The 27,759-nt window shown below is 47.7% G+C and overlaps 1 protein-coding gene across 18 annotated transcripts in view; it reads left to right on the top strand.

Moving 5' to 3' along the window:
* The window catches only part of AFDN (afadin, adherens junction formation factor), a 2,152,715-nt gene that overhangs the window by 211,262 nt on the left and 1,913,694 nt on the right, over positions 1-27,759 (top strand). For all 18 annotated transcript variants that reach the window (XM_086927064.1, XM_086927054.1, XM_086927053.1 and 15 more), the window contains exon 5: positions 20,604-20,764. In XM_086927064.1, coding sequence (XP_086783190.1) covers positions 20,604-20,764 — 161 coding nt within the window. The remainder of the gene's footprint in view (positions 1-20,603; positions 20,765-27,759) is intronic.

Here is a 27,759-nt window from a genome sequence, read left to right as displayed (position 1 = left end):
CTCACTACGGAGCGCGGTTGCTTTGAAGCTCTTGCTAGAGGAAAGGCTCGAGGTCCGGTGCATCTTGGTTATAGTGACACCCTATGACAGGGGTCGCTGGAATTATGCGATTTTGCAGCTGCTGCGTTTTCTGCATGATTATAGATTTGCCGCAGTTACCACCATCTCCTCATAATTTGCAGATTTAAACAAAAATAGTTTCTAGCTGAAACGGCTAAACATTCACTAAAGAAAGATCGAAACGCGGTGCAGCACAATGGCAGACCCTCTGCACATTTTAGATGATCAATTTTAATAGATACTTTTTATATTTAGGTGTTCCTGGTGGAAATAAGATGAAATATTTACCCACATAGTATAAATGTGTGTTAAAATGACAAAATAGTGAAATAATATCGCCATAGAATGTGCTGCACTGTATTGCATAATTTGCCCTTTGTGCCAAATAATGTAGTTAATAGTGCTGCATGATTCGGTGCTTCAGTGCTTCATAATTTCAGTGAATCTGCTCCTGAGCTAATGGGAGCGGCTTACACCGTGTTTAGGTGGTAGCAGTGTTCCACCCTACATGCACGGTATGTCCTTAGGGTGGAGTGCATTAGGTTGGGTGGCATTGATCCTGTGCTAGTGAGAGTGGATGCGGAGACATTCACAGCCCTAGTAACATTGACATCCTAGGTCCTAAGAATGCCGCATAAAGGTCATGGTATGGCTTGGTAGGCATTATGTAGGGTGGAGCAGGGGAGGTTGGGTGGCATTGATCCTGCGCTGGTGAGAGGGGCAGCGGAGACATTCACAGCCCTGGTTACATTGACATCCTAGGTCCTAAGAATGCCGCATAAAGGTCATGGTATGGCTTGGTAGGCATTATGTAGGGTGAAGCAGGGGAGGTTGGGTGGCATTGATCCTGCGCTGGTGAGAGGGGCAGCGGAGACATTCACAGCCCTGGTTACATTGACATCCTAGGTCCTAAGAATGCCGCATAAAGGTCATGGTATGGCTTGGTAGACATTATGTAGGGTGGAGCAGGGGAGGTTGGGTGGCATTGATCCTGCGCTGGTGAGTGGGGCAGCAGAGACATTTACAGCCCTGGTTACATTGACCTCCGATCACCTAACTGAAGCAGCATAGGTGGTGATTACGTGATAGGCATTGTGTAGGGTCAACCACAGTAGGCTGGGTGGCGTTGACCCTGAATGGCTGAGAGCAGCGGCGGAGACATTGGCAACGCTGTTATTTTACTTAAGAAGCTCATAGGTTTGCATTTAGACTCAGGGCCTTATTAAGATCTTGGCGGACGGGATACTCCATCACAAACGTCAGGCACGCCACATTACAAGGGCATTAGGCTGTATGGCACTTGCAGTACGTGGATGGAATACAGTCTTATTTTGGTGGATTATCCTGTCCGCCGCACTCTAGGTAAGGCTCTTATCTCAGCTGGTGAGATATGCAAGCACGTATTTCCGAAACACAACACTGTGCTGTGGAACAGCCATTCCCTCCACGGGGAGATGAGCAAGGTGTCGATGAAAAGTTATTTTAATTACAAGAATTTTCATACAGCAGGAAATGCTAGCAAATTCTTCCCTATCTTGCTAAAATTCTCGAATCTTATGTTACTTCCTGTCTTTCTGCTTATGTTGAACGGAACCAGCTTTTGGCCTCTCACCAGGCCGGTTTCCGTTCAGGTCATTCGACCGAAACCGTGGTGTTAGCCGTCCTTGACGAGCTTAAAGCCAAGGCCGACGTCAACTCTCCCCAAGCTTTGATCCTCCTCGACTTGTCCGCTGCGTTTGACACGGTCGACCATAACATTCTTCTGGACCGTGTCAGCGCAGCGGGCATACGAGGCACTGTCTTCTCCTGGATCACTTCCTTTCTGACAGGCCGTTCTCAAGCTGTTCACCTTCCTGGCTTTTCTGCTTCCCCCCTCCCGGTGCCCTGTGGGGTCCCCCAAGGTTCCTCTCTTTCTCCCCTTCTCTTCAATCTCTACATTCACCCTCTTATTTCTTCCCTTCTTGAGCTGGGGGTCTCTGTGTATAACTACGCTGACGACCTCCAGCTCGTCTTTGATCTTTCCTCATCTTCTCACGCTTTATCTTTTTTTCATTCCACCATGGTTTTCATCTCTGGGTGGATGAGCGCCAACCACCTCAAGCTCAATCCCGATAAGACTGAGCTTGTTCTGATTGGCGGCTCATCCAACCCCTGGTCCTCTGCTTTCTGGCCTCCCATTCTTGGCCCTTCCCCCACCCCTGTTCCTTCCGTTAAAACCTTGGGCATCAAGGTTAGACAGGACCTGTCCATGCATGGCCAGGTCAGTGCCGTGGTGTCCTCCTGTTTTCTCTCCCTCCGGATGATCCGGAAAATCTCTCGTTTCTTTTCTCTTGACTCCCTTAAAATTATTATTTCTGCCCTCATCACCTCCCGCCTTGATTACGGCAATAGCTTGTTCGCCGGCATTCCAGCTTATGAAACCCGCCGCTTACAAGCTATCCAGAATCAGGCCGCCCGTCTCATCTTTCACTTGCCCAAAACCCATCACATCACTCCCGTCCTTAAATCCCTTCACTGGTTGCCCATCTTGCAGAGATCCCTGTTCAAATTAGGGTGCCTTGTTTATCGGGCCCTTGATCACTCTGGACCGGCTTTCATCAATTCTCTGGTTTCTCTTCACACCCCTGCCCGCACTCTCCGTTCTTCATCTTCTGCCCTCCTCACTGTTCCCCGCTTTCGCAAATCTCGCACCGGTGGTACCCGTTTTTCTGTTCTTGCCCCCCGGTTCTGGAACTCCCTTCCTCTTTCTATGCGTTCGATCCCTATCTTTTCCCACTTTCGTAAAGCGCTAAAAACTTTCCTGTTTGCCCAGGCCTACCCCTGCTAATCCTCCTGGCCTTGTCTGTCCGGTTCTTTAGAGCTCCCAGCGCCAGGAAGCCGTTTGGCCGTCGCGCGCTTTACAAATAATTTTCATTCATTCATTCATTCATTCATTCAAATGGAAGTTCACCCTAGTATCCTTGCAATGCGCACACACCACCTCTTAGCCCTACCAGGAGGCCAGGGGAAATATTTACTGTATTTTAAGAGAATGTGAGTGTCTTAAGGAAAGGTATCCGCATCCCATGTCCCGAGAAGTGGAAAGCGCCAGGATTTTGGAGTGAAAGATTTTTAGAAAAGGGGCATTTCTAGTAGCGTCAATTATTGGGCCGGGACTCAAGGGGTCGGAGCACCTTCAGTTTAAGGGGGCCTCGAAACTGGTCTCCATCTGGCTCATGTACCAACACAGGTTGGTAAATGGCAGTACAGAACTCTAGATTCATGGCAGCCTCAGTACTTCTGCCATTGGACGGGTGTGCCTGCACCTGTAGTGTCAGCCGTTGGCAATGTAAATAACAATGCCATTTATTTATAAGTAAAAAAAAAAATGTCATGAGCAATGCCAATACCTCGAACCTTTCCAAAGGCAAAACCATTGCATTGTAAATGCTTGTTGTGTCCTTCCGGTGACGTTTGCATGCTTCCTGCGGAAGCTCCCACCCTTGGGCGCCATCTTCAGATTCTTTTTTCCGCCGTTGGGTATGGATCGTTCCCGAGAGGGCTCCAGTGATTTGGAGAAAAGAGAAAGCCAAAAAGCCAAGTTTTGGAAAGAAAAGAGAAGAGAAGACTAGGGGAGACTACATCAGCGAAGGGGACGACGAAGGAAGAGGATCTTCGAAGAACTTCGACGTCGAGAAGAGAATGCGCAATCAGGGGCCCCCTGAACGCAAGAGATGGACAACACACCATTCAAATTCTGCAAGAACTGCCACCACAAGTACGCGCAGAAAGACCAACATCCAGTCTGCAAACTCTGCCTGCCGGTCGACCACGAAAGCAGGGACTGCAACGCCTGCTCCGCCTTTACGCCGTAGACCCTTCGTGTGAGAGAGAGGCAAAGGAGAGCTAACTTCGCCATGCAGGGCAAGGGCCAGCCACCGTCCCTTCGAGACCTGGGACTCTCGACCGACGAGGAGGATTACGCCGCCGAAGAAGACAACGGCTACACTGTTGTAGAGACCGATAATACGAAGACTCCAGAAAAGGTAGGAGACTCAACGCCCCAAAAAGCCCCGAAAGACTCTCGACAGTCTGCCCAAGACTCTCGAAAAAACGAGGGCAAGACACCGAAAACACCAACGCCGAAATCTCCGGTGTCCACGGCAACACCCAGGGCCAGCGGATCCTCACATAAGGACTCCCAGGCACCGAAGGGCGTTGACCAGCCAAGGTCGTCGAAAAACGTCCACGAAAAGGGACGCTCGACGCCGAAGACCTCGTCGACGAAGGACGCAAGACCTGTCTCGACGCCGAAACCAGTCTCGACGCCGAAACCAGTTTCGATGTCATCAAACCAGACAAAGAGACTGGCACAACCAATCGGCTCCGAACAGGCGGCCGAGATGGAAAGAAAGAAGAGAAGACTCCAGGCAGAGATGGAGAACATCTTGCAGAGAAAGAAAGATTTCGACGAAAGGATGAAAGAGTATACAATCCCGTCAAAGCCAAAGCCACCGGTGGTCGAGTTAGTCGAGGAAGAAGATGAGTTCGAGGTCGAGGCACCGCCGGAAAGCCAGGAAGATCCGGATTATCCGGAAGATCACACTCCCTACTACGAAGAGGAGGAGGAAGATGACTACCAGAGGACCTTCCAGGGCTCGACATACTCGGACAAACAGGACTTAGAGTGGCAGGACCTCGAAGCTGAGAGTCCAGAAGAGGGAGTGGACACATATCCGGCGAGGCCCTCGCCGCCTGTCGACATTGGACTTTTCAATGAAGTCATCAAGAATGCAGCATCAGCGTTCAGAGTAAAACTCTAAGAGGAACAGCCTAAGGCGGATTTCCTCGTGGAAACACTGCTCCCCATACAAACTAGGAGCCAGTACCTGCCAATGCTCGAAAGCATCAAGGGACAAGGCAGAGAGGCCTTCAAAGAACCTGCGACTTGTAAACCTGTCATACCCAGGACGGAGAAGAAATACAAGCACTCCCCCAAGGACCCACCCTACATCCAGGGAACGGTCACTGCAGACTCAATCATTTCTGAAACTGCAAGGGCCAATGTCCCGACAACGTCTGGACCACCTCCAGACCAGGAGAGCAGAAGGATGGACCTGACGGGGAGAAATATCGAGAGGAATGCGGCAACGCACTGGCGCATGGCCAATTCCAATGCCCTGCTGAACAGGCACCAATACCAGATCCTGGACGAATTGGGCCTGTTAATCAAACACCTCCCACAAGAATACCAGCAAAGGGCTACGCACCTGGTAGAGGAGGGGAAGAACGTGGTGAATTCATGCCTAAAAACAGCACTGGACAGTGCAGACACAGCCAGCAGACTTATGATGCTGGGCATCACGGAAAGGAGATAAGCCTGGCTCAGAATATCTGTTTTAAACCAGAGGTGCAACACAACATCCTGAACACCCCGTTCAACGGTGAGGCACTGTTTGGAGCACCAGGGGGCGAAAAGCTCACCCAGTTAAAAAAGGACAACAACACTGCAAGATCCATGGGAGCCTTGCAGTTCAGGGGAAATAAGAGAGGAACCCCGTCACGGAGACCAAACGGGAGAGGGGGAAACCAGCCGGGGGCTTCGCACCAGACTTTCCACCAGACCCACAAGGGTGACACCCAGACGCAACAAGGCCAGCAAAAACAACACTGGCAATACCAACAGAGGGGCAGTCCTTTCGCAGGAGGGGAAATGGACGTGGAAACAGAAGAGGTGGACAACAACCCACCTCCAAGTGACTCTGCCACACTACCAGTGCACACCCTTTCAAAAACTCCACGGGTGGAGCACAGATACAACAAAGAGAAGTGGCTCGGACTAAACATCAAAGAGCACGTAACACCGGTGGGAGGAAGACTGAACCTTTTCTTCCAGGAGTGGAAGAAAATAACTACAGACAGGTGGATTCTCAACACCATACAGTACGGCTACTGCATAGAGTTGGAAAGAACACCACCAAACAGAAAACCCAAAATAAGAACATTAGCAAACAAGGAACTAGAGCTACTTCAAAGGGAAGCACAAGAACTCCTGCAGAAGGAGCCTATCGAGCTTGTACATCCCATGGAGAGGAACAAGGGGATGTACTCTACGTACTTCCTGGTACCAAAGGTAGACGAAGCAATGAGACCAATCCTGGACCTAAGGTTCCTCAACAAATACATAAGAACCCACAAACTCAAAATACGTCCCTGCAAGATGTCCTTCCACAGATACAAGGCGGGGACTTCATGGTCACCATAAACCTCAAAGATGTCTACCTGCACATCCCAATGAACAGGCGGCACAAACATATGCTAAGACTTGTCATCAACACAGATCACTATCAATTCACGACACTGGCATTCGGACTGAAATCAGCACAACGGGTATTCACAAAGTGCCTTGCAGCAGTCGCAGCACACTTAAGGAGGGAAGGGATCCACGTATACCCTTACCTGGACGATTGGCTAATAGAGGCAAGGTCATACAAGACATGCAAACGGCACGCACAGCGAGTGACAGACACACTGATGGCCCTGGGTTTCTCCATCACTGGGGAAAATCCTCAATGAACCCAGAACAAGTAAAAATGTTCCTGGGTGCACAGATCGACACCGTACAGGAGAAGGTGTTCCCCAGCGACAAGAGAACGCAGGTGCTGTTGAAGGAGGCACACCTCTACCACAAGGGGCGTGCTCTGACAGTGAGGACGGCGAGCAAGATGATGGGCATGATGGCCTCATGCATACACCTAGTGCCAAATGTACGACTCCACATTGGACCACTCCAGGAGTGGCTACAGGACCAATGGTCACAAGCTACAGGTTGTTGGGAGGATCTGGTGATTGTAACGCATGCAGTGCACAAGGAGATATCATGGTGGAACAAAGGAAACATAACAAAAGGGAAGCCTCTGACACCACAAACACCAACGGTGACCATCACCACAGACTCATCCCAGAAGGGATAGGGAGCACACATGAAAAAACTCAGGGTGAGGGGTCTGTGGACACCAACGGATGCGGTCAAACACATCAATTACCTGGAACTAAAGACCGTTTTCCTCGCTCTAAAGGCATTCTAGACAAAGCTGTACAACCAAACAGTGTTGATCCAGACAGACAACACAACAGCAATTTTCTACATAAACAAGCAGGGAGGGACGCAATCAGCCCCGCTGTCAGAACTAGCGCAGGAAATATGGAGATGGGCCATCCCACTGAAAATAGACATACTGGCGATTCACCTGGCAGGGAAGGACAACGTGGAAGCGGACTGGCTAAGCAGACGGACATCGGCTTCACACGAATGGGAGCTCAATGCCCAAGAGAGAAGGAGACTGTTCGACAGGTGGGAACACCATCGATAGACCGATTTGCAACACGCCAGAATGCAAAATGCCAGCACTTCGCATCCAGGCAACCAGTGGAAGGGTCACTGGGGTATGCCCTATGGATAAGCTGGTCAAAGACATTTGCGTATGCTTTTCCGCCGATCCCCCAGATACACAAGGTACTCAGCAAGTGCAGGATGAGTAACATGACCCTGATACTGGTGGCACCACCGTGGGCCAGACAGACCTGGTACTCGCAGATTATGGAGATGACACAGAGTGCACCACCAGATTTGGGAGAAGGAAAGACCTACTCTCCATGCAAAACGGATAGGTGTTGCACCCAGAGCCAGAAAGCCTCAGCCTGGCACCACGGCTCCTGAGGACATAGAGTTTGTACACCTTAAATTACCTGAGAGCATCCTGAAGGTACTTCGAGAGACAGGAAGACCTAGCACGCGGAAGTGGTATGTGGCCAAATGGAAGAGGTTCACACTATGGTGCAGAAAGGAAAAACTGCACAGCAAGATGTCATTCGCAGACAGTTTCATGGGAAAAGCAGTTACCATTAAGACAATTGCACAATGGATTGCGCAAGCAATACAATTATGCCACAAGCAAGCTGGGCAAGAACTAGCGGAGGGCCCGCGGGCCCATTCAACCAGGAAAAAGGGAGCAACAATAGCCTTCCTGGCTAACACTCCCATTCAGGACATATGCCTGGCGGCAACATGGGTCTCAGTGCACACGTTCACAAAACACTACTGTGTGGACATACAGATGAACAAAGAAGCACAAGTAGGACAGAAAGTGCTTCAACACCTATTCAAAACCCAAAGCTCATCTTCCACCCAACCGCCACAATGACAACAAACCGCTACAAAGTCTATGCACAGCATAGTGAATCCAGAAAGATTGACGCTGCAAAACGAATAGTTTCTTACCTGTCAGTGTAGTTTTACAGCTTGAAGATCTTTCTGGATTCACTGGCGAACCCACCCACCTCCGCCAGAAAGATGAGACTGGAGAAAGAGGTGGTAAAAACGGGGAAAAGACTTATTGACTTTTGAAGGAAAAGCGGTGAAACAAAATATTGAAACATTGCCAAACTATTCGGAAACAGAACACAAACGGGGAAAAAAAGAATCCGAAGATGGCGCCCAAGAGTGGGAGCTTCCGCAGGAAGCATGCCCACGTCACAGGAAGGACACCAAAAGGTGGGACGTCAACGCCCACCTGGGCTACGAAAAAGAAAAAAAAGAAGAGACTACGATTCCGGACCCAATCACCAGACCGCGGAATAATGCACAGCATAGTGAATCCAGAAAGATCTTCAAGCTGCAAAACTACACCGACAGGTAAGAAACTATTCGTTTTAACACAAGTGGGTGCTCGGCTGTCGTGTGATGTACCCTGTGTGGTTGCTGACCCAACAGGATCGCCCTTGTCCACAGCGCCCATTAAGATACATAAACAAACTTCATAAACAAGTCTTTACTTGCGTGGGCTGCCTCTGGAATAGGTCAACGCGACAATGTCCAATCATGTGAAGTCATCAGCAGTCTGTGGGGTTACCACGGGAAGGCTCATATCTTCAGAATCTTCTGTTGACGGAGACGGCGAGCCACTGGCTGCCGCTGAGTCAGTGAAGCATGTTTCAGGACGCTCCCTATTTTGTGTGGTTCCGAGAGTCGCAACCGCCTCCAGGACGTCCTGCTGCTCCATCCTGATCTTCTCCGGGCTCGGCACAGTTGTCCCCAGTTTTGCCGCGCCGCTTGGTGTGCAGGCGGTGCTCCTCACCTCGGTTGTAACTGCGGCCGCATTTAGTCAAAATGCACTGGTCTGTACTTTTCTGAGTCAGTGGCTCTTCCCCTCTCTGGTCCCGCGCTTTTCCAGCACGGATGGCACAGTTTAAGGATGATATTATCGGATAATAAGGGGATGTTGGTCGAAGCATTAGGGACTCTCGTCCTCTGTTTTGGATGGCTAGCCACGCCTCCCTTTGTGAAGTACTCCATGAGAGTGCATATGTATTCTAGCTGTCTCTCTCCTATATTCTCCCTCCTTTACCGCACTTGTGTTCCTCCTTCTCTGCTTATGTGCTTCTCCCCCCTCCTTTCTGTTTTGCTTTGATGCCTCTGCTCCCTCTCCCTAGCTCCAGTTATGTATTTTCTTGTCCTTTGGCTTCCCTTCCTCCTGTTGCTTTCCCAGACCTCCACAGACCTAAATATGAGTGCATGTTGCCCTTGTACAATAGCACAGGAGCCTGTTACAAACATTCTTTGTGTAGGCTAATGGAAGAGACGAACTTCAAGTTCGAGGCATGTGGGCTGCTGAATTCATATCTGTGCATAGATCGCCGCCTAGTGTTGGGTTCGGATGATTGCACATTGTTGTCCTGGAAGAGTCTTCGAAGTATCACGAGATAGGTGGCTCCTCCTTCGGACTACAGTGCGCATGGGCATCCTCTCCATCCCCAGATTGTTTTTCTCCGCCATTGGGTTCGGATGTACTTTCCTACTCTCCAAGTTCGGAATCAAGAAAACTTCTTAAAAGGCCAAAAGTCCTTCGGATACCGTCGGTATTGTTAAGCGCTCGGTGCAGATACACTTTTTACATCTCGGTTGCACTCCGGTCATCGAATCGGGCCGTAAGGCCTTCTCGACACCACGTGGACCGACCGTCGATGGAACGAAGTCCGTTCAAGTACTGCCCTCAGTGCAACTCGAAGTTCCCGCACACAGACAAGCATCCAGTGTGCAACAAATGCCTGTCTCCAGATCATAACGAAGATAGTTGCCTGGCCTGTGCCCACTTCCGATCAAAAAAGACTATTCGGAATCGATGGGCGGCAAGGCTAGAAATGCAACGATCGGCGCCGGAGCCCGATAATATTTTCGGGGACGAAGAAGATCTAGACAGCGCCGAAGACTCCGACCGAGACGACGGACAATACTCGGAGCCCGACTCCGAATATTACCCCGAAGAGGAAGACCTAATCGTCGATCTCGAAGACTATGATCAGGACATCGTAGCAGTTGAAAACGACTCCGATGGAGGCGAGGGGCGAACCGGGAGTACACCGCCCCATATAGACACTACACCTCTATCAGAGACTCAGGTCAAGGCATCGCCAGCAGGCTTTAGCCAAGACCAACAACCGTGAGTACACCGCCCCATATAGACACTACACCTCTATCAGAGACTCGGGTCAAGGCATCGCCAGCAGGCTTTAGCCAAGACCAACAACCTCGTTCTACAGCCCCGCAATATCGCCCGGCTAAGAACACATCGAAAGAGCCCTCTGAGACACGACATACAACATCGGTTCCATCAAAACCGAAACTAGTCGACAATATAGTCTTCGGACCGAATTACGTCGAACCGAATGTTTCGAAGCCAAAGGTCGTTGACCCAAAGGACACAGTACCCTCGAAACCATAAACCGTCGAGCCGACATCGAAGACAAAAGCAGTCGAGTCGAGCTCCAAGTCAAAGGCCGTCAAGTCAACCTCGAAGCCAAAACACGTCGAATTGACACAAAAACAGGAACACGTCGAATCGACCCCCAAAAGTAACATCGAAGTGAACACATCGGCCTCAAATATCGACAAGGGGAACAAACCAGTCGACGACAGGACAAGGCCTACGCCCAAACCTAGCGTCGAACCGAAACCAAAACCGAAAGTGGACGAAAAGAAACCAGTCGAGCCGAAGCCCATCGACCCAAAAAAGGGTGTTGAGCCGAAACAGCAGGCTCCAAACAACATTAAGAGACTATCGAACCGACAACACCGCTCGGTCCGAAAAAAGTTGTGAAGCCAACAAAGGACGTTCAACCAACAAAACCTGTTGAAAAACAGCCGAAACCAATACAAACACCTAAAACGGTTGAGGTACCAAAGACCATCGACCCGAAGAAACAAAAGGCAAAGGTTGTAACACCAAAACCAAAAACTGTGGAAGAGGAGCTTCTTCATCCAGATCCCTCCACAGACGGCCAGTCAAAAATATACATTGATCTAAAAACTGGTAAAGTGACTGTATATACTAAAAAGAAAAGGCCTCTACCAACTGAAAACTTTTCCAGGATCACCCTAAAGAAGAGAGATTGTGCTACCTCTCCTATCCTCTTTCAACCTATCACCCCTGCTATGCCTACTACTCCTTATACACCAAACTCGCCAACACGCTCTGACTACAACCCTGATGAAGATCAGGACGCAGATGTAGGTTTTGGTTACCCACAAAACCCTGATACAGAGCCAGACACACAGCCATGGGGTACAGGAGGGGAACCAGACAATGAAGGGATTCTGCCCATTACAGACCCTGCAGTATACCCTACTAAGCCATCACCAACAGAGGACACAGTTGCATCATAAACCCTAGAATCGAGAAAAAATACAGAGCTACACCTATAAATCCTACATACATCAAAGGACAGCTACCCCTAGAATCCTTAGTGGTGTCAAACGCACGTAAGCGTGCAAACTCACAGACTACTGGTGAGGCTGCACCCCCAGACAAGGAATCTAAATATTTGAGGCATCAGGCAAGAGAGTGGCGGCTCAGGCAGCAAACTCCTGGAGAATAGCCAATACACAGGCCTTGCTGGCCAGATATGATAGGGCGCACTACAGCAGTTTGGAAGAAATTATCCAACACTTGCCTGATCCCTACAAACAGCAGGCAGATGAACTCATACAAGAGGGAAAGCTCATCACCAATGCATCCATTAAGTTTGCACTAGACGCAGCAGACACAGCTGCCAGATCCATTAATACCAGCGTGCTAATGAGGCGACACGCATGGCTTCGTATATCGGGCTTTAAGAATGAAGTCCAGTCTACAATTCTTAATCAGCCAATTAACCCAGACTTTTTATTTGGCCGCGCTGTTGATTCAATTCTGGACAAAATGAAAAAGGATGCAGAAACTGCAAAATCTATGGGAGCACTTCAGTCCCAACAACACCGGGGCTCCTTTTGTCGCTCCAATTATAGAGGAGGAGCGCGAGGAACATCACAGCAATACTCCAACTACAAAACTAACACACAATCCACATATAACAAGAACACCAGCAGGGGTGGTTATAGAGGAAACAATACCAAAGGCAGAGGTCGTGGAGGCAATGCAAATAGATCCTCCACTAACACAAAGCAGAGACTTCTTGACACTCCCCCCAGACCACATAACACCAGTCGGGGGAAGAATACAACAATTTCAAAAAGTCTGGTGAAATATCACCACAGACAAGTGGGTCAGGCAAATTATCCAACATGGCTATTGCCTAGAGCTCACCTCAACTCCACCCAACATACCACCCGTGCACCGCCCTATGTCACAAGAACATATAACATTACTTCAGCAAGAGGTCATCAGTATGCTGCAAAAGGGGGCCATAGAGCCAGTCCCACTGCAACATCAGGGAACAGGAGTATACTCCCTATACTTCCTAATTCCAAAGAAGGGCGGGTCTCTCAGACCAATATTGGACCTCAGGCCCCTCAACCTCTACATTCTGTCAGAGCATTTTCACATGCTCACTCTTCAGCAAGTCTTACCATTGCTTCGCCAGGGAGACTTCCTAGCAACTTTAGACCTCAAAGATGCATACTTTCATATACCAATACACCCTGCTCACCGAAATTATTTGAGGCTCACCATTCAAGGCCAACATTACCAATTCAAGGTCCTGCCATTTGGGGTGACAACCGCTCCAAGAGTGTTCACCAAATGTCTGGCTATAGTAGCAGCACATCTCAGAAGGCAACACATACACGTGTACCCTTATCTGGACGACTGGCTAATACACGTGCCAACAGCCCAGCAATGTGCCGACAACATGTCAAGACCATACACCTACTGCACAGTTTAGGATTCTCACTAAACTACCCAAAGTCACACCTACAACCCTCCCACGTCCAACAGTACCTGGGAGCGACAATAAATACACTGTCAGCAAAAGCATATCCCAACACAGCACGGGTCCAGGGAATGCAGACGCTAATACAAAAGTTCAGACCCCAACACTCGCTACCACATCGAGTGTTTATGCAGCTAACAGGCATGATGGCCTCGTGCATATTCATAGTCCCTCACGCCAGGCTACATATGCGTCCGCTACAAGAATGCCTAGCAAGGCAGTGGAACCAGGCTCACAGGCAATTAAAAGACCTAGTGTTGGTGACCAGTCGTGCATACAACTCTCTGCATTGGTGGAATCTACAAAACCTTTGCAAAGGTAGACTGTTCCAAGAGCCTGTCCCACAAATAGTGTTAACAGCGGACGCATCCCTAATAGGATGGGGAGCCCATGTCCTACACTACACAGTGCAGGGACTCTGGACTACACAGCAAAAGAAAATGCATATCAATCTCCTAGAATTGATGGCCATCTTTCTAGCCCTAAAAGCTTTCACGAAACACTTACGCAACAAAGCAGTGTTGATCCGGATGGACAACATGACAGCTATGTATTACATTCAGAAACAGGGAGGAACACACTCGCCACAGCTGTCGCTCCTAGCTCAAGCAATGTGGAGATGGGCCATTCATAGGAACATCTTTCTCATGGGAGAACACCTCCCAGGTAAGGACAACCAAGTGGCCGACCTCCTAAGCAGGCACAGCCAACAGATGCACGAATGGGAAATTCACCCCAAAGTGCTCCAACCATTCTTCCGGAAATGGGGACATCCAGAAATAGATCTATTTGCCACAAGCGAAAACGCAAAATGCCAGTACTTTGCCGCCAGGTTCCCACATCCGCAGTCGCAAGGCAATGCGATATGGATGAACTGGTCAGGCAAATTTGCGTACGCTTTTCCCCCAGCTCCACTAATACGGCTGGTGGCACGCAAAATGCGGCAACATTCGCTGACGCTAATCCTAGTTGCTCCCACATGGGCGAGGCAACCATGGTACACGACGTTCCTAGAACTGTCAGTGGTGCCTCATCAAAGACTGCGACTAACACCCATTCTTCTAACGCAGAACTATGGCGAAATCCAACACCCAGATCCCCAACAGCTGAACCTAGCGATCTGGCTCCTGAAATCCTAGAATTTGGGTACCTCAACTTGCCTCCAGACTGCATGAATATTATCAAAGAGGCAAGAAAACCAACTACCAGAGCATGCTATGCAGCAAAGTGGAAACGTTTCGTCATTTACTGTAAGAACAACAACATTAACCCGCTTGATGCTTCCACTCAAAACATCATTTGCTACCTATTGCATCTCCAAAGATGCAATTTAGCTTTTTCTTCCATCAGAATACACCTAGCTGCGTTAGCAGCATATTTGCAAAACAGGCAACACCTTTCACTATTTAGGGTGCCAGCGATTAAAGCATTTATGGAAATTCTTAAACGCGTAATTCCTCCAAGACACGCGCCATCACCAGTCTGGAATCTAAACGTTGTTTTAACCAGACTAATGGGACCACCCTTTGAGCCACTGCACTCATGCGAACTACAATTTCTTACTCTGAAAGTGGCTTTCCTTATTGCCATTACTTCACTTCGAAGAGTTAGTGAGCTGCAAGCCCTAACTATTCAAGAGCCATTCATTCAGGTACATGCAAATAGAGTAGTTCTTAGAACAAACCCTAAGTTCATGCCAAAGGTGGTATCCCATTTCCATATAAATCAAACTATAGAATTGCCAGTGTTCTTTCAGAACCCACAAACAGTAGCTGAAAGGGCCTTGCATACCCTTGACGTCAAAAGAGCTCTGTTATATTACATAGACAGAACTAAAACATTTTGAAAGACAAAACAATTGTTTGTTGCCTTCTCACCTCAGCACAAAGGTAACCCTATCTCAAAATCAGGTATAGCTAGATGGATAGTTAAGTGCATAGAAATATGTTATATAAAGGCAAAACGCACCTTAACAGTTCCCCCTAGAGCGCATTCCACACGCAAGCTAGGGGCATCCATGGCTTTCCTGGGAAATCATCCTTTACACAAAATTTGCAGAGCAGCCACGTGGTCAACCACACATACGTTTACAAAACACTATTGTGTAGATGTACACTCAAAACAGCAAGCTGCTGTAGGACAGGCTGTTCTAAAAACTCTTTTCCAGACTGCTGCAGCTGACACAGGTAGCCACCGCTAAGGGAGATACTGCTATACATTCTATGCACAAATATGAATTCAGCAGCCCACATGCCTCGAACGGAATATGCTACTTACCAGTATGCATCTGTTCTTGGCATGTAGGGCTGCTGACATTCATATCGCCCACCCGCCTCCCCGGTGCCTGTCGCAGCTGCAGCATTCATTCTTTGCATGGACATCTCTTACTTTACTATCTCCATCTCTGCCACAATGGCGAAAAACAATCTGAGGATGGAGAATATGCCCATGCGCACTGTAGTCCAGGGGAGGAGTCACCTATCTTGTGATACTTCGAAGACTCTTCCAGGACAACAAGGTGCAATCATCCGGACCCAACACTAGGCGGCGATTTATGCACAGATATGAATGTCAGCAGCCCTACATGCCAAGAACAGATGCATACTGGTAAGTAGCATATTCCTTATACTATTCCAAGCTCCAGTGCACCCCGACAGCAAGCCGTTGTAACGACTTGCGCTGTAATGGCATGCGAGGTAAAACATGTGTTGTAACGTCATACAACCGGCTCCAGTCTGCATTGGCTTTAATCCTTTCTCCACTTCTAAGGGGAATTTCAGAGCCCCGCCAGGGTTGGACTTGGCTTTCTGGCATTTCCCTGGTGCGCTGCAGACGGGAGGGCTGCCTTCAGAGCGAGGATATTGTGCTCCGTCGGCTCTCATCGGAAAAGCAAGGCTCCTATGGTGAAAAGCACTGCAAAAAGCAATTTCCTCCTAGCCACAACGCCGGCCCCACCCCCCTCCCCCTCCCAACATTGCTTATAAAGGCCAGGTCATACTTTTAAAATGAAATCTCTGATTTTCCTATGGGATTTTACACCACCACAAATTAATTCTTTCACGCCAGCCCTGCATTGTGAACACCGACATCTGCATTTCCTTTTAGGCGCGTGACACCGGATGCTCCCCAGCTGACAAACATTCTGGTCGACCCACTGTAAATAAAGAAAATAAATTGAGCGCTGTTCTGCACCGCTCATGAAACCCAGGAGACTTTATCATTTGATGACACTCCAATTTTTGCTGCCAGCATTCTCATGTTTTATGTGTTTACGTTTGCATAGCAGCAACTAAACTAATCATGGACTGCGCTGGGAGATGCGCAGAAAACTTATGCAAGGCCCGCTTCCAGTTTGTGCTCCCCCCCCCCCCCCCCCCCCCCCCCCTGCTGTATTAGCACACTCCATTGAGTTATGGCCAACCATAGGGCGGTGGGATTTGATTTTCATAGCGGTATGATGACTGTATTGCAATTTGTTAATGATTTTCTGACTCTGATGGGCCATGATTTAGTTCTGCATGTTGAGATCCGACTCGTGTGCTGTACTTAAAGAAGGAAGCCACAAAGCTGTCACACCTTCTCATAAGTCTGTTTCCTTCTGTACCCTAGTCACTATGCATTCAAGCGGTTGCGTCTTATTTTATCGGAGGCAGTTTTTGCAGTATTCCACTCTTGAGTTCTTTTTTTAATAACTCCAAGTAATATGTTTATGAATAGCTTGACTTTCACAGAAACGCAGTTAAAGGATCTACTATGGGCCGATCTAAGGGCTGTAAAAACCAGATGAAGATTGTGTGCCCTGTAATTCCTAGTTCGTGGAGTGAAAAAAATAGCAGCTATACAATATGTGCACAATCACCACATGCATTCCGCAGAATGAGGGATAACTTCCCAATTGCAGATGTGTAATTCCCCATCCCACAGCATGCAAACACCTAGCCACTGTTTGCTACCATTATAGGTGAGAGGTACCATCAGCCGCAAATCACTGGAGCAGACACCTTCAATCCATGACATATTATAAATCAGTTTTGAATGCAAAGTGTTTGGCCAAAGCAGAGTTTGTGCCGTATCGTGATTGACCCCTCTGTCTGAATCTGAAAATATGCACACTTAAACAGAGGCCAGATTAATTGATGGTCGGTTTTCAAAAAGGATTTCCTGTGACCCTCCAAACTTATGGAGAATCAAGAACCTAATAACAAGTGAGAAAATGCATGCCTGTAATCAGTGAGGAGCCACATATTTATTTTCTTTTTTTATTCAAGGCTTCATAACTATACCACTTTTTTTCTATGGTCTGATGAGCCTTTAGCAGTCTGGAGCAGATAAAACAGGAGATGACTAAATAATAAACCAGCATTAGTATAGCCAATGGGTCTCGCTTTTGGGACCTTATAAGTATTTAGTTATGCAGCACAATATACTTGGTGCAACACTTACAAGGTCCCAAAGGCGAGACCTATTGGCTATGCTAATACATGTTTGTACACTGATATTTCCCCTGCCTTAGGAACCTGAAGGAGTAGCGGGGATCCCCTTTACTTGGCATTATTCCGAGGATTTTGGCATCAGTTCTGGGTCTGAGTTCTCCCGACCATCATTTGGTGTCCCATGATGAGGTGTTCTTGCCGAAGATCATTACTGCTGTCTTGGCAGGGTATGCCCAGTTGTGGGCCCCTTGCTCACTTTGCCACTGGATTCAAGCTAGCTTGGCTGATTACCGCTGATTAGCCAGAAACCGGTCCCAGGATGCTTGTTTCCGGTCCAGGGAAGACATGGCTTGGCAGTTCGGGCTGGACTGTTCCCATGAGGCACAGGGTCAGACTGATTTGCATATGGCCATGTCTGAAATGGGGTGGCGGAGTGAGCTAATGAATGATGATGGAATAAACCCAGATCAGTTGACTAGGGGTGAGTGCTTGCATTGTTCAACACTCCGTCCATCATCCCCTTTGGTATTGCTTTGTTCGCCCTAAGTTGGCAGGGTATGCCCAGACGTGGGTTCCTTGCTCACTTTGCCACTGGATTCAAGCTAGCCTGGCTGATGACGGCTGATTAGCCAGAAACCGGTCCCAGGATGCTTGTTTCCGGTCCAGGGAAGTCATGGCTTGGCAGTTCGGACTGGACTGTTCCCATGAGGCACAGGGTCAGACTGACTTGCATATGGCCATGTCTGAACTGGGGTGGCAGAGTGAGCTAAAGAATGATGATGGATGAAACCCAGATCAGTTGACTGGGGGTGAGTGCTTGCATTGTTCAACACTCCATCCATCATCCCCTTTGGTTTTGGTGTTGAGCTTCAGACAGTTAGTTGGCTTTTATCCAATTAGCTACTTTGGTCATGGATAATGTGATCTTGTTTCTTGTGTTGGGTGTTCTTGTCCAAAAGGGGAGGATGTGAATACCTGTCATTGGCGTAGGAGAGGCTGCTGTCATGTACACGTCTGACACTGGGCCGGAGATAGATTTCCACTTCCATTGTCCTTCTTAAACTTTGAGTGCGGCTGGTTGATGTTTTTGCCATCTTTAATTATGTACATATTTGTACTTTTATAACTGTATGAATGATGGTTGCCTTCTTCGCAAAAATGGTGTCAGATTCCATCAGTTTAATTGCTTTCATGAAAATGTATGACAAAGCAATTAGGCCAGACTTAATTATTGTGAAATGCAGGTGTTAAAGGCACTAGACTTGAGGTTGGACTGTTACTACTACCCTGTGCTATAGCCTGGTGGCAGGTATTTTGTCACATAGAATCTCGTAGATGGCCATGGTTTTGGTGCTGAAAAACCAGTGGAACAACTCTTGTGGGGAGAAAATATGCATGCTAATGCTTATTAGGTCCTCTTAAGAGGGATTTTATGTTGTTTTGACACCGGTGATCATTAACATTGAGTACTTTTATTACGATATATCTAAAGTTTGGCTTGTGGGAAAGCTTATGCGCAGCACAGTAGGGCTGAGTTGGTTGTGGAGATGCATACATGATAAAGACCAGGTTGGTCAATTGGGAAACGTTTTTTTCAAACACCATGATTCTGATTTATTTATTTATTTTTACTAAAAATTGACATTGAATGTAGGCCCCATTTATTATGAAACACATGTTCATGTCAGTAGGCTTAAAGGCTGATTTATTATTGCCCCCTGCTCAAGACTGCAGGCATTTATCTTGTTACATGACATCTCACAGATCACCTTTGTGGGCAAAGATGTTGCTGTTCATTTTCCCCTCTTTAACCATCCCAGTGGGAAAATAATTTGTAAGCGACTTGGTAGAATGGTATTAGCAGTAGTATTTCATTCTTTTCAAATTGTAAGATTACCAACACATTCGTTCTAAATGCAGTGGCTGTGCTGGAGCTTTAAAACAACTGTACACATTTGTTTTTGCAAGCATATGTCCCACATGTTTCTGCAGCAGCATGTTTTCTTCTTTTATTTTAATTTATACTGCTTATGTTGCTGAGTTTGTGTGTGCGTTGTGGTTGAGTAAGTGGGTGAATGCGAGAATGAGTCGGTGGGTGGATGAATAGATGCATGAGTCCAAAGATGAGCGATAGAGGGCATGGATGGTTTATTGTGTGCCTAAGACATCGTTATCTTAAAAGGCACTTTAATTTATAAGCGTGACCTGTTGAAATGTCCATTGTTTGTTCTAGTAGCTACAACCTTTAGGACGGTATGGAATTTTGTCGATAATTATTAGGTGGTTTTCACCACTAAAAGATGGGCTAATAGCGGCCTTACAGAACAGGCCTGCACCGTTTTCCCCCACGAATTCCTGAGGAGAGTGCTTGGAAATCAAGTAATGGTGCATTTTTGAAAATGTGCGCATTAAAATATTCAGTGTTCCTTTAAACTCATTTTCTCCTAGTGACATAATTGCGTTGTGAATACTAGCACGTTTTTTTCTGGGAATTTATAATCTGTGCATATGACAACCTTCCCCATTCCATGTTGGCTGAATTTGGTATGCAGTATGAATTACTTTAAATGTAGGGCAGCATTCATCATTTTTTAACGAATGATTGTCTAATGTAGGCAGCCTGCCTGTGCATGGTCTTCCAACTTTTGTTAAAAATACATTTGCACACTGCAATAATTTCGGAGATTTCCAAATTTAAAGATAAGTTTCGCTTGCTGGGACTTCCTTTACATCTTTGTCTAAATTCCCTTTTAGTAATGCTGTTCCCTGTTGATTTTTAGTGTTTTGATGAACATCAGTTGTGTGAAATCTGAAATAAATGACAGCAAGTATTAAACATGTTTCCATTGCCGTTTGTTTTGCCAGAGAGAATTCGCGACTTGCAGCAGAAGTATACAAGGACATGCCAGAAACTAGTTTCACCCGCACAATTTCGAACCCTGAGGTGGTGATGAAAAGACGGAGACAAAAAAAACTTGAGCAGAGAATGCAAGAGTTTCGGAGCTCTGACGGCCGACCTGACTCTGGTATGAGGTCACTCTCTAGTACTCATTCTCACAGTCTGTGAAGTCTATTGTATGGGGCTTTAACATGGGATACTGTTCATGAAAAGGGTATAGTGTGAGTGTACCTTGTCTGTTACAAAGAGCGTGCAGCCTAATAGTTTGAGGGTGCAGTGGAACTTGTGTTTGGTTGCTTGTATATTACAAATGTTCTGTGTTATACTACCTGGTACAGCTTTACACTGATGCACTATTTGTTGCCGCTTTTTATGTGGTGATCTGTAGTAGAGAATGTGGGAACTGTATGGTGCAAAATTTGAGTGGGGCATCACCCGGACTAGCTTGTCTGAAATGCGTGCTGCAAAACATTCTCAGAAGGTCTGTGACTGCTTAGAAATGTAAATATTAATACCAGATTAATTCAGTGTATATAAATAAACAGGCACATTTGAAAATCATAAATTTCAAAACATCCTGTGTGGAGGAATTTTAAATTGGAGGCTAAAAATGAAGTTGGTATCCTCAGACTTGTTGGTGGGATAGTGCAAGCGCGTTAAACTATATATTGTGAATGATAGGTTCCATTAATTGAATTTAGAAAAGCTCCAACCTTCCCATTAAAATTATGATTTTTGTAGGTTTGTTTGTGAATTAAATAAAATATTTAATCACTTGTATATTGTTTTGTGGTTCAAATCCTCTAAATTACTTAGGCCGGTATCCCAGGTTTTTGGTAATGACCCAATGGGGATCTCCAGACTCCAATAATTATTCATTGGGGGGTCTCTGGATTCCAGTAATTGTTAAGTGGGGGTCCACAGAAGTTAAAAGGTTAAGAACCACTGCTTTAGGCTTCTCAGTGCAATAAAGGACGCTACTCGATGATGATAATCATCATGACTCTGCCCTGTGTCCAGTCCCGCTGATACTAATGACTTCATATTAGCAAGGGCCTGAATATAATATAGTCTTTCAGCTTAGATAAATTGAAAGCAAGCCGCTTTCCTGTCTGTTCATTTTTAGGTCTTGACTGAGACCCTACATGTGCTGTCGCTTGCAGGGCATTTTGTTTGCTAAATGGGGGCTTAGAGCCCATACCATTGGTTGGCCTTGTTGTTCATTTTCTTGCTTCTCTTTGGGCAGCGCGTGCTTCTCCCGAGCATGGCCCAAGTACTGCTTTCTTGTCCAATGCAGTTATCCAGTATTGGGGTATCTTCCATAGATTCACATGCCTGAATCATTCCCCGTCGTCGTAGTGGCAGTCCCACAGTACATAAATAACAAAGTAGTAGGTAAAAATTAGTACCTTTCCACGAGCTATTATGGTAGTATCCATATATTATATAGCCTATTAGTCCTCTTTTACAAAAAGGACCAAAGTAAAAACTCAGCCAATCAACAACCAGCACCCTCTAAAACCTTCCCCAGAGAGGCGGAGTCCCTCAGATTTTCACCGCACTTCGTTGTGTGAGGGAGTCTCCCTGAGCCCTGCTCAGTTTTCTTCACTTTTTCAGATAAGTTACTTTCAGCTTTCTTTACTAAGAATGTCGGATAAAATTGGATTATTTAGAGCCTGTAAATCCTGTGGGAAGAAGAATGCGCATGTGGATGATGCACATAAGGACTGTCTGTATTGTCTCTGAGACAAAACAATGCAAGATCTGCTGCACCTGCTCTACTAAAACCCTGAGGGATAGAGAAGGAAGACTTCTAATCTGGCTAAAGAAGAAGCAGTCTGCTGCCTATGATGTTGATAGCGACACGTCCTCTTTGTCAACCAAGAGGCCCAGGTCGCCTGAGGGTCAGCCTGAAGAGAGAAGGAAACAATCTAAAGTCTCTCAAATGGCCAAAGAATCTCGAAAAAAGGAGAAACAGCCAAAGGTTTCCTCAGAGATTGGTTTCCCATAGTCCGCAGGAGCGCCAGTGGAAAAACCAGGATCTTCTGGCCTTGCCAAAGGTAAATGGTGCCAGAAGTCTTCTTCAGCGTCAAGTTCACCGCCGACGCCTGTGTCGACGACGACTACTGTGACCCTCTCGTCAAAATCGTCGACGGAGTTAACCACGTCAACAGCAAGTATTAAAGTTCCCTTACTGCCGACGCTGCCTTCAGGCAAAGTCTTCATCGTCAACGAGCCTGTCAACAACGCTATCGTCAACAAAGACATTGACGATGACCCCACCGACGACGAAGTCCTCGTCGTCGACGAAGTCATCGTCGTCGATGACGGCGACGAAACCGTCAACGAAAATCCCATCGTCGACGAAGATACCATCGTCGACAAGAATGCCACCGTTGATGACGCCAACTTCGACGACTAGAGATGTCCCAACAACGGCAATCTCACCAGCTGTGGCTGTACCGTCGACTGTCACTACTTTACAGTCGACGACCCAGTCGACAACGAAAATTTCTCAGTCGTCGATGAGTCTAACCGCTCCATCAACTCCATTTCAACAATCTGCACAGACTCCATTCAGGACACCAAAAATTTCTCCGTTACCTCCTGTAGGAGAGTAGGGTCTGCAATCCTATGATCACCCCAGATTTTTGCTTTTTGCTTCACTGGTTTACGACTTCCCTGGCTGTGGGCCTGCTAATCAGACCCACAGCCTAGCTGTTCTCTCACTAAATTGACGCGTGTACCTTAGGTGCATTTACCAATTGGTACTGGGCCACCTTATCAGACCCTGTAACTCAGGGCATAGGTGTACCCAGGGCCTACCAGGGGCTGCAGCATGTATTATGCCACCCCTGGCTGGCCATCTAAAACTGACACAACTGGCTGCACGACAGCTGGGGCAAGGTGGTGTAATCACCCTTTGCTTTAGATATAGTATACCCATATCTAACCCTAAAATAGACACATATATTCCGATCAGTCACTCCTATGGCAGGCCTTAACAATCCTGAAGGCAGAGTGCTTGGAATTATGTGAGATGGTGCTCTGGCATGAGCTGAGCCCGTCTGCAGCTTGCGGAACCAAGTCCTAATAGCTGTTCTATGATAACGCGTACCATATACTCTTAAGTGCATTATAATCCTTGCGGTTATTTGCTATCTTTGGTATCGCTTTATCAAAACATGTCGAGTAAGGTGTCATACGAATTGGAATACTAACCCCTCGCCAATTCTGGCGACGGGGTTAGCATTCCACCCTTCTAGAGGGACACGGCATGTATGTAACTGTGAACCCCGGTTAAAGTTAACTCGAGCCTCAGCATCACAAAATGGATGCTGCCACCACAGACACAAGTCTGACCCCCTGCAGCTGGGAGTCCTTCCAGCGAGGGGAGCTTGGACAAAGGGTTTCCTGTCAGGGGCGGTGCTAGCACCATCCCAGACAGTCAAGTCAAGTCAGAGAATTTATATAGCGCACTACCTACCCAGAGGGTCTCAAGGCGCTTAGAAAGGGGAGGAGGATTACTTGTCAAATATCCACGTTTTAAGTTGTTTTCTGAATGCTAGGTGGTTCTGGGTGAGGCGAAGGTAAGCGGGGAGTGAGTTCCATGTTTTAGCAGCCAGGTATGAGAAGGATCTGCCTCCCATGGTGGTCCTGTTGATGCGAGGTACAGTGGCGAGGGCTTGGTTGGAAGAACGTAGTTGGCGGGAGGGGGTGTAGAAGGACAGTCGTGAGTTGAGGCATTCTGGTCCGATGTCGTAGAGTGATTTGTGTGCGTGAGTTAGCAGTCGGAAAGTGATTCTCTTATTGACGGGTAGCCAGTGGAGGTCTTTCAGGTGACCGGAGATGTGTTCGTTGCGCGGGATGTCTAATATGATCCTGGCTGAGGCGTTTTGGATTCGTTGGAGTTTCTTCTGGAGTTTAGCGGTAGTACCTGCGTAGAGGGTGTTTCCGTAGTCCAGTCGGCTCGTGACTAGAGCATGGGTGACTGTTTTCCTTGTTTCGGTGGGGATCCAGCGAAATGTTTTTCTGAGCATGCGAAGAATGTTGAAGCAGGATGAGGATATGGCGCTGACTTGTCTGTTCATTGAGAGTGAAGAATCCAGGATGACGCCTAGGTTCCGTGCGTGGTCTGTCGGGATGGGTGCTTTTCCAAGGGCTTCCGGCCACCAAGAGTCGTCCCATGCAGAGGGGGATGTACCTAAGAACAGACAGGGTTTTGTGTATCCTAGGTAGGCAGGGCTGAATAGGAAGGTGACTGCAAGTGGCACCCCGGTGCTCACTACGCATCTGCCGGCTAGAACCAGTTCCAGGGGCACACCAGCCCCTGAGCTGGGGAAAGTCCGGCATGGGAGAGGGGTGTAACCACCCCCCTTCCTGGTCCCACCCATGGGCAGGACCTAGTCCCGTACCAGCCCCTCTCTTTAGAATAAAGGTGGGAGCGAGGACCCTTCCAAATTAGATCATCTTTGAATCCTGAAACTTTCTACGAAAGGAACTCAAGACTTCTTCCTAAGATTTCTCCCTTGTGACTAAGGAGTAGTCACCCTGCAGCAGCAGGCACCAACTAAGTATCTTGCGGTTTGCTAAGATGTCCTTCCTCCAGGAAAGAGACCGACCAGCACGACGAGACCCGGACTCCCTGCCCTCTCTGACCTCTACCTGCCTCTACAGCACAGCTGAGAACCGTGGGTGCGACGAGACCAGTGGACCCGGCGACCATCAGAGCCAGCACGACACTGAACCAGCACGACCGCCGAGGGACCCTCGAGTGGGTGCATTGGGGTAAGAAAAGCCCCAACCCCAAGCAGCACGAGCACCGAAGACCAGCCCCCCAGCATCCACCAGATCTGCGTGGGGCCCTTTTGCTTCTGTGTCGCTTGCCCGTTGTCCGGTCACTTGCCCGTTGGCTAGTGACCCTCTTGACGATGTCCTACGTTTATTTCACCGCTGGTCTAGCTCCTCTAGACTGGCACTAGTCTCCTCCTGAAGGGGACCTTCCTCGGACCCTCCTGGTCCACTCAAGACGCCATTTTGTGTCGCCACGTGGGCTTGCCGTAGCCAAGGCTTGTTGCCTCCTTCACCGGATCCAGCATCGCCAGCAGCAGACATCCGACGTGGGACAGCTCGCAGACCTCCAGCCTGGTCGACATCAGCGCCCCTCGTCCGTGCAGCAGCAGAATCCAGTGTCACCTCTTCGCCTGGCTGAGTGACCTCGTCCGGTGCCATCCTGGTGCCCACCTAATCACTGGCTAGTGATTCAGAACTTGGTCCCCTCTGCTTACAGGTACTCTTCTTCAGCTGATCCAGTCCTTGGATCAGCCCGGAACACCTTCACTGGTAGCCTGCCAGCAACTTCCACTTCAGGCTCCTGGTTCGTCAACGAGGATTCCCGACGACACTCGAGCCCTATGCAGCCGCAGCCCCTGGGCTAGGTAAACCGAGTACCACGGTGCTCCAGCGTAGAACAACTCTCTAAGTGTCTAGATCCACTTTCGTTTTTGACCTACCTAGTCGGGTTCGCCCGAGAACACTAACTTTTGCATTTACTAGTATCCATAGACTTTGTCCCTCATTACGCGTGAGAGTTCCCACTCTGCACACGGCGTTCCTAGACCTCCTGCTTCTAATCTAAGGGTTCAGCATTGTAGGCCTAGCGATTCCAAAGTCTCTGAGAGTAGTACTTACCTGCTAGTAATTTCGCATTCCACTTTTGTAGTATATGGTTTTCCGTGCCCCTCGGGCATTTGCGTAAATTGTGCGACTTTCAGTATTTCTTTAAGAGTTTTGTATTGTGCTTAGCGCCCTATCCTCATAAAGAGTCCAGGGCTGTTGTGTTATAAATAAATATCCTTTTATTTTCATAACAACTTGTGTGGTGTCCTTTCACTTGGTGTTCAAGGGGTATATGTGATGGTATAACATCTGGCTTAACACGCCCTCTAGAGTTTAGACTAAAGACTGCTCTTGTCCATGCTACTAGGATATCTGGTCTATAAGGTTGAGTTACAACCAATCATCAATAAGGGTCGTTTGGACTGATGCATAGTGATCACTAGAATAGTGAGCACTGCATATCAGGCCAACTTCTCACACATCCAAGCCATCTTTTGGACATTGAGGATTCAGATGACGACGAAGGCCAGTTTCGAACCGCACAAAGTCCTTCTGAACTTAATGTGAAACAGCAGGAGGAGAATGACGAATATGAGGATGAGGAGCAGTTTTACCATCATTATCAGGCCCTTCCTGTTTAGCACCAACAATACTTTCAGCAGCCTTCACAATCTCCTCCGGCATTAATTTAAGACCTCCAGAATATGTTGGCCGACTATAAAAAAAAGATTTCCTCCTCAGGAGGATATGGTTACGCCTCCTCCACCTCCGCAGGTGCATCCAAAAGCACTGCAGCCTCCACCTCTGACCACTCCTGCTTTGGCACATTGTCCCATTACTCCTCTGCTCCCAGAGATGACCCCAGTACATCAGAGGACGCGCAGGAGGAAGGAGAAATTCCAGACCCCACTCCACCAGCGATGAGTGGGATGACTATATAGCACCAACACCATCCCCTCCGCCTCATCATCCCTAGGCCTCACCTCCGAAGGATATCGGAGGGTTTCACAACATTATGGATAGGGCCGCTAGTAGATTTCACCTTTCTACAGTGGTGCACCAGTTGGACTGTTTCCTTAATGATTTTAAGGACCAGGCAAGAAAAACTTTCAGATCAATACCCATCAATGATCATATTTGGGAAGAAGGAATCAAGGTCATGAAAACTTCAGCTCCTGTGGTTCCTCTGCTTTCAAGATTGAACAAAAAATATAGAGCACCAGAGGGTTCTCCTGCGTGTCTTATAAGTCACCCTAAACCGGACTTTGTGATCTCGCAGGCTGCTCAACAAGGTCAGAAAATCCATCTACGCCTATAATTTCTCCACCAGACAAAGAAGGTCGACACCGTTATTCAATTGGAAAGAAGTTCTCATCAATGGTGGCAGTCTCAGTTTGGGCGGCAAATGGTTTGGCCATTTTAGACCGTTTTGATAGACAAATGTGGTCTGACATAGGTTCACTGAAAGAAGTCATCCCTTAAGGTAGCAAGGAGGAGTTTCTC

The sequence above is a fragment of the Lissotriton vulgaris genome, chromosome 6 (assembly GCF_964263255.1).
Source record: "Lissotriton vulgaris chromosome 6, aLisVul1.2, whole genome shotgun sequence".
Taxonomy (NCBI): domain Eukaryota; kingdom Metazoa; phylum Chordata; class Amphibia; order Caudata; family Salamandridae; genus Lissotriton; species Lissotriton vulgaris.
The sequence above is the reverse complement of the archived record's forward strand: the minus strand, read 5'-3'. Positions and strand labels throughout refer to the sequence as shown.